General features: G+C 35.8%; 1 protein-coding gene across 6 annotated transcripts in view; it reads left to right on the top strand.

Moving 5' to 3' along the window:
• FERMT2 (FERM domain containing kindlin 2) overlaps nt 1-13153 on the top strand; it is a 90292-nt gene that overhangs the window by 63404 nt on the left and 13735 nt on the right. For 3 of the 6 annotated variants that reach the window (XM_004738803.3, XM_004738802.3, XM_013056286.2), the window contains exons 5-11: nt 5112-5144; nt 5476-5701; nt 6040-6142; nt 7589-7696; nt 10917-11051; nt 11766-11815; nt 13024-13148. In XM_004738803.3, coding sequence (XP_004738860.1) covers nt 5112-5144; nt 5476-5701; nt 6040-6142; nt 7589-7696; nt 10917-11051; nt 11766-11815; nt 13024-13148 — 780 coding nt within the window. The remainder of the gene's footprint in view (nt 1-5111; nt 5145-5475; nt 5702-6039; nt 6143-7588; nt 7697-10916; nt 11052-11765; nt 11816-13023; nt 13149-13153) is intronic. The other 3 variants (XM_004738805.3, XM_004738804.3, XM_013056277.2) reach the window with 1 other exon arrangement.

Here is a 13153-nt window from a genome sequence, read left to right as displayed (position 1 = left end):
ATACCCTTACTCATGTACTGATTGGACTTGGGAAATACCAAAAAATAAGACAATCCTAGCTCATAAGAAGTTTTTAGGCTAATTGAAAAACAGTTACTTTATTTATAAAGTATGTTTATACTATATAAATGCTAAATGAAAATTATAGAAAGTAATGTTCCAGGAATTCGGAAGACAAAACAATTCCAAACAGGGTATATTTATTTTATAGTTTGGGGAGTTGAGTTTGTGAATTAAGCATTCAAAAAGTTCCAATGTTTTAGCAATAAACTCCTCTTCTGATAAGTTGGATACTTTCCCTGTACTGGCATTTTGTTTTTAATTTTGTAGTCTTTTTTACTGTATGAAAATTTTATGTTTTTATGTAGTCAAATCCATTATTTATAGTTTTGGGCCTTCATCCTTGGTTAAGAAAATCTTCACAAATATTAGTAAAATTATTCTATATTTCCTTTTTACACTTTTCTATAATTATTTCATATTTATATACTTTAACTCATCTGTAATATTAACATTTATTATTTTTAATTCACCTGAAATTTGTTTATTAAGTATGGTATGAGGTGATATTTTGGTGGGAAATTTTCTGAAATGTATTAAATACTTGAGCACTCTTTTATTTTTTATTTATTTATTTTTTAAAAGAGTTTATTTATTTATTTTACAGACAGAGATCACAAGTAGGCCGAGAGGCAGGCAGAGAGAGAGGAAGGGAAGCAGGCTCCCTGCTGAGCAGAGAGCCTGATGCGGGGCTCGATCCCAGGACCCTGGGATCATGACCTGAGCCGAAGGTAGAGGCTTTAGCCCTCTGAGCCACCCAGGCGCCCCTTGAGCGCTCTTTTAAAAAAAGAATGTATGAGACTATAGTATCCAGGTTATCAGGCAGATTGTAAAGTTACATGAGGTTTTTAATATTTGTAGTAGGTGGTTCAAGACTGTAGTACTTGTTGAATTCTCTTTCTCCTCCTTAACAGTTTTTGTTATTGTTCTGTATAGTTGAGCGAGCTCCTGTATGTTACTTCATCGTACCTACTTTCTACTTTAAATATGTTGTAAATTTGGCAACCAGGAATACAAGGTAGTTGGGATTGTCACTGAACTGAGACTTGGAAGGAATGAAAAATGTACACACCCTCCGTTCCAGCAGTGCTGCTGGAATTAGGAAATACATACAAACATACCTGGTGGAAGGCATTTGCTGCAGCATACGGTGGAAGTACGTACGTTAGGAAATACATACAAACATACCTGGTGGAAGGCGTATTTGCAGCAGCAGTGAAGTCCACAAAATTCTAAACAAATGAATGCACACGAATCGGGAATGGCTTAAATAAGTTATGGTACCCAGAAGGTGGTGTGTGTAGTAGCTTCAGTCAGAATGGCTGATCTATAGCTTGGCTCTGAAATGTAATAGCTTTTGGCACTGGACAACTTACTTAGACCCCTTGGTTTTCTTCTCTAAAATGAGAATAATAGGATTGTTGGAAACACTAAGTTACTACTGTGGAGCACCTAACAAAATAAGAATAGAAACAATGAAGTGTAGAATATACAGAGTAGAGGAAATTGAGAGGGCAGAGAAGTGATCGGGTAGCTGATTCTATTAAATGTTGTGTAATTTAGGGGAATATGTTTTAGAAACTTCATAAAGAAAATTGTCAGTTCTAACTGCATTTAATTCTGAGTAGTAATTATAGTCCATCATACTAGGAACAAAATTTCAATATTCTGACGTTCCTAGTAGAAGACTTGTTTGCTAGATCTTTGAAATACACAATGAGAAGATTTTGCCCAGAAGATAATGTTTTTCTGTCCCTCATTTACATATGTACTCTCTATAGCAGGATTCTTCTTTGCCCACCTGAGCTGGAGTAATGTTTTCAGCCCTTTTAATTACTACAGGGTGCCCAAGTAACCCTTTCACAAAAATGCCTTTGTAATTTTAAAGTTCTAGCTTTTAAGGATATCACTGACTATCACAATACCCTTTAAAGCTAAAAAAGGAGAACTGACAGCTATTTATTTATTTATTTAACGTATAATGTATTATAGTTTCAGGGGTACAGGTCTGTGATTCATCAATCTTAACACACTCCACAGTGCTCACCATAGCGCATACCCTCCCCAGTGTCCACCCCCCAGCCACCCCATCTCTCTCACCCACTCTCCACTCCAGCAACCCTCAGTTTGTCTTCTGAGATCAAGAGTCTCTTACAGTTTGTCTCCCTCTCTGGTTTCGCCCCGTTTCATTTTTCCCTTCGCTTCCCTATGATCTTGTTTCTCAAATCCCTCATATTAGTGAGATCGTATGATAGTTGTCTTTCTCTAATTGACTTATTTCACTTAGCAGAATACCCTCTAGTTCCATCCACGTCCTTGCAAATAGCAAAATTTCAATTTTTTGATGGCTGCATAATATTCCATTGTATATGTATACCATATCTTCTTTATCCATTCATCTGTTGATGGACATCTAGACTCTTTCCATAGTTTGGCTATTGTGGACACTGCTGCTATAAACATTGGGGTGCAGGTATCCCTTCAGATCACTACCTTTGTATCTTTAGGGTAAATACCCAGTAGTGCAGTTGCTGGATTGTTGTAGGGTAGCTCTCTTTTCAACTTTTTGAGGAACCTCCATACTGTTTTCCAGAGTGGCTACACCAGCTTGCATTTCCACAAACAATGCAGGAGGATTCCTCTTTCTCTGTTTCCTTGTCAACATATGTCATTTCTGACTTGTTAATTTCAGCCATTCTGACTGATGTGAGGTGGTATCTCATTGATGTGAGGTGGTATCTCATTGAGGCTTTGATATATATTTCCCTGATGCTGAGTGATAGCGAGCACTGTGTCTTTGACTATGTGGATGTCATCTTTGCAGAAAGGTCTGTTCATGTCTTCTGCCCATTTCTTGATTGGACTGTTTGTTCTTTGGGTATTGAATTTGGTAAGTTCTCTATAGATTTTGGATAGTAGCCCTTTATCTGATATATCATTTGCTAATATCTTCTCCCATTCTGTCTTGTAGTTTTGTTTACTGTTCCCTTTGCTACGCAAAAGCTTTTTTGATGAAGTCCCTATAGTTTATTTTTGCCCTTGCTTCTCTTGATTTGGAATTGTTGCGAGGAAGAGATTGCTGCCTATTTTCTTCTCAAGGATTTTGATGGATTTCTGTCTCACATTGAGGTCTTTCATCCATTTTGAGTCTATTTTTGTGCATGGTGTAAAGAAATGGTCCAGTTTCATTCTTCTGCATGTTGGCTGTCCAGTTTTCCAACACCATTTGTTGAAAAGACTTTTTTCCATTGGACATTCTTTCCTGCTTTGTCAAAGATTAGTTGACCACAGAATTTTGATGGTCCATTTCTGGGCTCTCTATTCTGTTCCATTGATCTAGGTGTCTGTTTTTGTACCAGTACCATAATGTCTTGATGATTACAGCTTTGTAATAGAGCTTGCAGTCCGCAATTGTGATGCCACCAGCTTTGTTGTTCTTTTTAACATTCTTCTGGTTATTCGGGGTCTTTTCTGGTTCTATATAAATTTAGGATTATTTGTTCCATTTCTGTGAAAAAAGTTGATGGTATTTTGATAGGGATTGCATTATTTTGATAGGGATTGCTCTAAATAGCATAGAGATTTTCCACAGTATTTGTTCTTCCAGTCCATGAGCATGGAACATTTTCCCATTTCTTTGTGTCTTCCTCGATTTCTTTCATGAGTATTCTCTGAGTATAGATTCTTTGCATCTTTGGTTAGATTTATTCCTAGGTATCTTGTGGTTTGGGGTGCAATTATAAATGGGATCAACTCCTTAATTTTCCTTTCTTTGAACTAACAGCTTTCTTTGTTGCTTATTTAACAACGTTAGATACTGCGTATTGCTTTAGTTACTAACACTGGAAGATACATACTAAGAACATCAAATCAGATACCCTGTGGCTAGCAAGTTTTGTTGTTTTTTACTTTGTGTTTTCTTCCTAGACTAGATCATGACAACTACAAAAATCTCTAGTACTATCACCACTTTCTCATAGGTTAATATTCTGTCATTGCATTGAGTGAGGTGGTGGGGAAGGGGTTGTTAGAGTGAAAAGGAAATTCCTAAGCATATTCCTTAATTAGGTAAGGGAAACAGCCATTCTTTTCCCATCATCCGTTAACAGTGTGATGCCCATTTACTCATTTTCTTTTTAAAAATTATGACTGAAGGGGCGCCTGGGTGGCTCAGTGGGTTAAGCCGCTGCCTTTGGCTCGGGTCTTGATCTCAGGGTCCTGGGATCAAGTCCCACATCGGGCTCTTTGCTCAGCAGGGAGCCTGCTTCCCTTCCTCTCTCTCTGCCTGCCTCTCTGCCTACTTGTGATCTCTCTCTGTCAAATAAATAAATAAAATCTTTAAAAAAAAAAAAAGAAAAGAAAAAAATTATGACTGAAGACAAAATACAATTAACAGAGTTAGGACTTCTAGGGGAGGTGCTTTTACTTAACATTATTCTGAACTTCTAAGTCTTAATTTAAACCAATTTTTTGTAGTTTAAATGATGGGGGATGTATTTTCAGTTGACTAAGTCAACAAGTGTTTATTTATGTGCCTCTATTATATGTCTAGCTCTGTTGAACACTGGGGAATTGGAAGAGAAGATATCCCTCCCTTCAGGGGCTTAATTATAAGATATATCTTTGTTAGCAAAATTTTATCTACCCATTTGCTTTAATACTTTATTTGTAAATCTGTTGGAACCAGTTTAGCTATTCACTGAGAAAACAATGTAAAATTGTTCTCAACTTATGTGCATTTATTCAGTTACATTGAGCTGTCTTAAAACGGTATGGATTTCAAAGGGTGATAAATGTGGATGTATCTTTCACTGGACATTTGACTAGAGCACAACTTTTTTCTTTTGAATTGAACAAAAAAAGCTTAGTTTACGGTTTCTAAGATTCTTTACTCAAGTTCACTTGAAATATTTACTTAAGTTTATGATGCACATTAGGAAAAGTCCTTTTTTTTTCTTTTTCCATTTCCTTTTCCTTTTCATTCTTTTGTTTCTATCTTCTATTGTTACCTTTCCTTTACCTTCTGAATTCCTTTCTCTCCTTTCCTATAGGCACTGATGTTCTTTACATTGGCCCTCTGAAAGGTGAGCCTTGCCACAATTAAAACCAAAAACTTGGTCTGTCTGCTTCAGCTATATCCTTAACTTATCTTCTAATTCCCTTGAACTGATTTCCCCCCCCAGAATTTCTGCCAACTTATATTCTTTTGACCTTGTTATTATATGTTCTAATGTTATACAAATAGAGTTAAAGTTAATTTTACATGTTTTCAAGAGAGGTAAAATAATGTACTAAAGCTTTCCTTCCAGAATGAAGCTTTTGTTTCACAATTTGCTTTATATAGCATGTATTTTTGAAAACCAAGATTCTGTACTTTATTCATACTTACTACCCATTTTTTATATTATTTATTAGGAAGTATATATTCAAGCCCAGGACTTTATAGTAAAACAATGACCCCCACTTACGATGCTCATGATGGAAGCCCCTTGTCACCAACTTCTGCTTGGTTCGGTGACAGTGCTTTGTCAGAAGGCAACCCTGGTATACTTGCTGTCAGTCAGCCAATCACATCACCGGAAATTTTGGCGAAAATGTTCAAGCCTCAGGCACTTCTTGACAAAGCGAAAATCAACCAGGGGTAAGTTTTAAAATAGAGATACATTGAGGGGTACCTGGGTGTGGTTCAGTTGGTTAAGTGTCTGAGTTTTGAGTTTGGCTTGGGTCAGGATCTCTTCAGTTGTGGGATCAAGCCCCTGGTTGGACACTGTGCTCAGTGCCGAGTCTGCTTGAGATGCTCTCCCCCTGGTCCTCTGCCCCTCCCCCTGCTTGTGTATGTGCTCTGTCTCTCAATAAATAAATAGATCTTAAAAAGATAAAATACAGATGCATTGAAGAATTTCTTTCCCCAACTAGAGGTCGAAATATTTTATTAATTTTTTTCTTGCGTTGTTCCACTGCTCTTGTTAATTTGTCTAGGTGGCTTGATTCCTCAAGATCTCTTATGGAACAAGATGTGAAGGAAAATGAGGCCCTCCTTCTCCGATTCAAGTATTACAGCTTTTTTGATTTGAATCCAAAGGTACCAGAGGGTTTAGAGGGATCTCTTCTTTTTTTCCTTTTTGTTTTGTTCATTTGGATGTTGTTATCTGGAGTTGGGATAAGGAATCATTTGTACATAGCAAGTCTGAATAATATTAAAACCCCAAGCTTTAGACAAAGGCATCTGTATTTGAAATAAGTCTATTGTGTTAATAGGTTGAAAGCATAATTAAACCATCTTCTTTTGTGTTAAAATAATTGAATTTTTGGTTGATTTGTATTTTAAATGCACTAGCTTGGTACTATAGAATTGGTAAAGTTAGTTTTAGCAATTTCTTAAAACCTCTCTTTAGCTGTGTTTTTGGTAAAAGAAGAGTTCTATGAAATAGTACCTTTTCGATGACTTTCACATTTCTAATTATAAATCAGATGTGGCTTCAAAGAAAAATTCTTCTAAGTCTACGTTTCTTCATATTTAATAGGCAAACATTATGTTTTTATCAAATGACTGCATCATCTGTGCTTTTCTGAGAAGAGTTAAATTTGCTATGAAATAGAGTATATTCCCTAGAAAACACATGGCACAGAGATTTCGATCTTTTGCTTCCATATTTATCATCCTTGGGGGGTAAACCTCTCTTAACTGATTCTTACCCTTTTCATGTCTAGATTATAGTCTAGATTTTGATGTATATACTTAACATTTTTATTACGTACTTAGGTTATTCTTTTTGTAACAGTAAAATGTGTAATTTAGAACTACAGAAAATAATCTTAATACCTTTCAGGCCATATCATGTCTCATTTTAGTAAAACCAGTGCTGGTTTGGGAACATAGTTACATTTGCTGGGGAAGGGAGATGCTGTATATTTTGTTAACAGTCTAAAATAGTATTGTTAAGACATTACTATTAATTTTTATTAATAACTAAATGGATAATTCAGTAACATATAAATAAATCTTTACCACAAGTACATATATATGTACTTCGTATTTCAGATTCTTAAAATAATTACTGTTTCCAGGGATCTAACTCTTGGTAGTATGTTTTTCCATGGGGGGGCAAGATGTTCCCTGAAATAATTAACTCTCTGATCATAACATTTTAGTGTGACAGGTTGCAATAAGAAACTGAAAAGCAGTCACTCTTTCCTTATTTTAAATGTCTTTCATGTTTCATTTTGTTACAAGCTCTGTAATATCTAATGATTATTTTCCTGTAAAATAACATACAGAATTTTCTTTCTAATACTGAATAATAATAATTTAGTTTTAACTGTCATTATTAATGGAAAATTAGATGTGGGTATATATACATATACCTAACCCTGTAGGTATCTTTATTATTGAGTATTTGATACTGAATAAAAATCCCAGAAAAAATGTATATTAGAACTTTGTCAGGCTTTGAAAGTGAGTATTCAGTTTTCAAACCTTATGTTAAAGGTTATGTATTACAAAAGGATTGTGTCTCTTTTGCTGCAGTATGATGCAATCAGAATCAATCAGCTTTATGAACAGGCCAAATGGGCTATTCTCCTAGAAGAAATTGAGTGCACAGAAGAAGAAATGATGATGTTTGCAGCCTTGCAGGTAGTAAGAGTTTTGGTAAATGGGACTTTTCAAGGGAAAGGGTAGGGGATTATTTCTAAATAGTAAAGTAGCACTGTAATTTCAGGAGCATTTTGATAGTGTTTACTTTTTTGCTTTGTAGAAATTGAATACATTTAGAAGACAAAATAAGTACATGAATTTTTTTTTTAATCTGAGAGTTTAGTGGTATACTTGATAGTTATTTTTCTGTATCCTATAGCAGAAAAATATCCTCCCATCCCCAGATATGTATTAGCTTAAAACTACCCAGTTTTCCCTTTGAAATAAAGATCTTTATTGCAAGTCAGATTTCTAAAATGAAGCTTTTAATTGCATAATTTCCTAAGTAGCTGTGGATGATAATATTTTTTAAATGGCTATAACAAAAATAATACATTTTAAAGGTGATAAAATTTTAAGTTTACTGAAACTAAACAGATTTTTAGAATAATCCTTAAGAAGTTGGTAGCTAATGTTTTCCTTACAGTAAACCAGTGTTATCCCAGAAGTGATTCTTGCATATCAGCTTTTCCAGAATAACAGTAGTGGTTATTAAAAGACTGTCATTTCATTATTGCTGTCCCCTTTAGTAAAATAACATAGGGTGGCGCCCACAAGTCTGCATTTTTAGAGACACTGTGATGCATGCAGCTGACCACTACAACAGTCATTCTTGTTTAGTGAGACTTTAGTGAATGTTCTCAGATTATGGTAGAATTCTGGTTTTGCCTAAAGTCCTAACAAAATTGGTGTTAAGTACAGAAAGCAGAGTTGCCAGTTATGAAAGGCTTTTACTGTTGGGGATCCTGGGTGGCCCAGCCGGTTAAGGGGCTGCCTTTGGCTCAAATGAATAAATAAAATCTTAAAAAAAAATTGTCCACTTCATTACTGCTGTCCCCTCTAGTAAAATAACATAGGTTTCTAGTCAAGAGCAGGCAATTAGTAAAGTTTTAGGAGAGTCAGCGCCCCTAACCCCCATCTTGTCCAAGGGTCAAATATACACATCATTGTATTTTTACAGAAATGGATTATTTTGTAGCTTTCCCCCACCCAGTGTATTGTAGGTATTCCATTTTAGGACAGTAGAAAATGCCTCAGAAACCATGTATTTTAATCTGTGGAAACTGAATGTCCCAAAACATAACTTTTTACCGAACCATTTTAGAATCTAGATTTAGTGAGAGAATTCTGAACTAATCCCCTGAGTTCTTAGAAGCCTTCCGAGAGACTGACCTGAAGGCTCTAGAAATCCATCTAGTACCATAAGGGGTAGGGGGTGGGGGAGTTTGAAAAGATGGCATGGAAAAGCCTGGTATTTTTATCTCTGGCATAACCTACACTGAATTATTTTCTCCTTGGGGCTTCTGTTTCCTTGTGTGACATAAATCTACAATAGTAAAAAGAAACAAATAATTAAAAGTAAGAAGGTATGGATAAAAAAAATAGGTTAAGAACACTTTTTAAAGCAGTTACGTCTAAGTCTGTATTGTAACATTTCATAGATGTCCCATGCACCTCTGAAAGCAGAGCTGGATTTTAAGACCAGTCCCATTCATAGACAGGTTTTTCCTGGATAACTTCTAAGGACTTTGCATCACAATCCCTGAGTCACTTAATAAAAATGCAGACTGTGGGCTAGACCTCAGATGTACTGAATCAAAATCTCGGGGGATGAACCTAAGAATCTGTATTTTATTTTAGTTTATTTTTAAAGATTTTATTTATTTATTTGAGAGAGAGAGACAGTGGGAGAGAACATGAGTGAGGAGAAGGTCAGAGAGAGAAGCAGACTCCCTGTGGAGCTGGGAGCCCTATGCGGGACTCGATCCCAGGACTCCGGGATCATGACCTGAGCCGAAGGCAGTTGTCCAACCAACTGAGCCACCCAGGCGTCCCAAGAATCTGTATTTTAAACAACTCTCTTCATGATTCTTTTCTTTTCTTTTTTTAAAGATTTTATTTATTTACTTGACAAAGATCACAAGCAGGCAGAGAGGCAGGCTCTCTGGGACCCTGAGATCATGACCCAAGCCAAAAGCAGAGACTTTAACCTACTGAGCCACCGAGGCGTCCCTCTCTTCATGATTCTTAATGTTATTACTCTGACATGTGAGGCAACTAAGGGTCTCAGCCTACCTCATTCTCCATGATTTGTGAACATGGAAGTTTCTGTCACTTACTTTAACACAACTGAAGGTTTAGCTAGAGACTATTCATTACCAATTCACTAAGTCTTGAAAGTATAGAGGAACGCTGACAGTTGGCCCCAGATTAGTTGATTCAGTGTTCCCCATGAATAGACTGTATTCAGTGAATGAATACTTCAGAAACTTGGAATGCTGTTTAATGCTTTGAAAGGTAACTGATTAAGTGATTTTAAAAGTTCTGCTTACCTTTGTATGAAACCTCTGTAAGGTTTAGCATCAAACTCTAATTATTAGTATTTGTTCTAAGTGACTTTAAACTAAGTATATTTAAAATCATTATTCTATATGCAAAGATTTTTTCTATCTGCATGTAGGAGTGTTTATCATTACTCATCATGTATACATAGACATGTAAATATATAAGTGTATATATTCACATATAAATGTAATCAGTTTTATTCTTATGTAACTGAGAATATAAATATCTTCCTCTGGTTATGTTTTCAGCATTGAATTGAGGTGGGGATGGGGGGTGGTGGAGAGGGGAGCTTTAGCCTAACACTAAAAACTAATTTTCCTCTCCTGGGTAGTAGTATTAATTAATATAAGGTAATCAGTGTTAATCCATTTTTACAAAAGACCTTATGCATATTCTGTTAATTCAGTCAGTATTAATTGCTTTTAGGACTTGCTTTAGACACAGGGAATGCTGTATGGGGCCAGGAAGGGACCAATAAAAAGAGTCTCTGCTTGTGTGGAGCTTGGTGGAGGACATGTTAACTCTTAAGTTCTAGGGCTTCCCAAACTAAATTCAGTTTTATACGTCCAAAGACCTACTTCTTTGTATAAATATTTATTAGGATATTTAGGACACTGATTTCAGATGCCATTTATTTTCCTATCATTTTAGTTCTTTCCTATCATTTTAGTTCTTTCCTATCATTTCTAGTTCTTTCATCTTCTCAAGTTAGGTGATGGAAAGCATTCAGTATAGATGTAGGTAGTAATCTCATTTTATAGGTTTACTAAAGTTAGAACAGTCATTTAAATAAAATATCCATTTCTGTTTTCAGTATCACATCAATAAGCTGTCAATCATGACATCAGAGAATCATTTGAACAACAGTGACAAAGAAGTGGACGAAGTTGATGCTGCCCTTTCAGACCTGGAGATCACTTTGGAAGGGGGGAAAACATCAACAATTTTGGTAGGGTAAATCTAATTCCTACTAATTTAGTTGGAATTGATGCTTATCTTTTTGTGGATTTAGGTTCTCATAAATTTTGTGTGGATATGGAGAAATATTTCATGCTTTAGGGAATACAGGTATTGACTTTTCAGAAACTTTTCAGGGAGAATTGTAAAATTAGTATTGTTCTAGTCTCCAGTGCTTCCAATATAGTAAAGTTAGAGCTTGTGATATGTACCCATTCTCTCAGTAAGCAGTGGGAAAACATTTCTGCAGAGGGAAAGGTAGTTTCAAGTCATAGTAAAATTGATTTAGTGAGCTGCATATTTGAAATATTATAGAAAGAAAAGAAAAATAGATCTCAGGAAAAATTTTGATTACTAAGTTTGGTTTTAAAGCTTAGGAATTAGTTATTACAGAGGAAACACCTCAGGGCTGTTAGGATATTGCAGAGTTTCCATAAGCAGATATAAACAGTTTTAGCTGAATTAGAATCAATATATTCTTAAAGGTTATATGAATTGCCATTTTGATCACATCTTTTATTAGTTTTTTTAGCCATTTGAAAATGCTTTGCAATTTATGACCATATGATTATAACTTTAAAACCTTCATAATCTGTTTTATATAATTTTGCTTATTGAATAAGCTGATACTTGGTATTAGATATTAAACATTAGAGTTTCGAATTTCAAGAAAAATCAGGAAAAACTGATTTAATTCTTTCCCTAGGGTGACATCACTTCTATTCCTGAACTTGCTGACTATATTAAAGTTTTTAAGTAAGTACAAAATGGGGAGGGAGGGATTCCAAATATTAATGAATGATAAATATCAATTTTATAATCTTATTCACATTATTGAAATTTATTGTAAATTTAGGAAATGCATCTGTAAAAGCATTTACCAGTTAGAGAAACACTAAATTGTAAGAGAAAACAACGATCTTTACCAAATTAAAACTGCAGTATTCACGAACTTATTTTTATCTGATAAACAGTTTTCTTAAAGGGTAAAACAAAGACTGTGTAGCCTAGATTGCATTGTGTACATTGAGTTGTACAGTGGCATTTCAGGGGCTTTCATCCCCTCTGGGTGAATGAAAGCAGGACATAATGAACTGTTGTTGCCATTGGTTATTTCCTTGTTCAGAGCCCCAGATTCTGTTGCATTTTATTCATTTGTTCATGGGACATATTATAATAAGGTTCCAGTGTATCTTATCTTGACTTTTTTATCAATCTAGGCATAATCCAGTCGAGAACTAGGCATTAAAGCAGAGAGGGCAAAAAGGAGAGGAGGTGACTTGGAGTATAAGATGAAAAGCCATTATGGAATAAACCATACACGGTAGCTAAACCTAGGACAGCTCCCCATACAGACCATTTCTGAGATAGGGGCAAGATTTCAGATGCAGCTCCCTACCACTTTCTCCTCCCATTACATACGTTTCCTTACCTGCTCTCCATTATGACTGCCCTGTTTTCTTTGTTTGGCATCGGGGTGGCAAGATGAAGCACCATTCAGATATACCCGAGACAAAAAAGCACTTTGCACACTTTAGTTATGCTAGGTGCACCTGCCTGTCCAGAGAGGCCCCAAAGACAGCCCTGTACACACCCAAGAACCTGCTGGTGATTATAGGACCTAGGAACTTTCCTGGGTGATATTTACTTCACCTTTCTTGTCCTTTCCTTTTGACCTGCTAGTGATAGAGATGGCTGCCACTGACAGAAATACTAGAATGCTGGCTTGGCCCTCCTGTCTTTGTCCTCGGCCCACTCATTCTTTGTGAGAGATTCCTGAGTAGATTGATCACGAAGAGGCAAATCCAGTAACAGCAATGTTGAGTGTAATATGGTGGCCCCAGGGAACTGAGTTCAGCATACATACAACTTGGCCATAGACTTAATGATGTGAAACTTCGCTGCTGATACTATTGATAAAGCTATTTCAAAAGTTTTTTCTGTTAATTCTGTTTGACACGTAGACCAAAAAAGCTGACTCTAAAAGGCTACAAGCAATATTGGTGCACCTTTAAAGATACATCTATTTCTTGCTATAAAAGCAAAGAAGAATCCAGTGGCACACCAGCTCATCAGATGAACCTAAGAGGTAAG

The sequence above is a fragment of the Mustela putorius genome, unplaced genomic scaffold (genome assembly GCF_011764305.1).
Source record: "Mustela putorius furo isolate JIRA1106 unplaced genomic scaffold, ASM1176430v1.1 tig00000129_pilon_pilon_pilon, whole genome shotgun sequence".
NCBI lineage: Eukaryota > Metazoa > Chordata > Mammalia > Carnivora > Mustelidae > Mustela > Mustela putorius.
The sequence above is the reverse complement of the archived record's forward strand: the minus strand, read 5'-3'. Positions and strand labels throughout refer to the sequence as shown.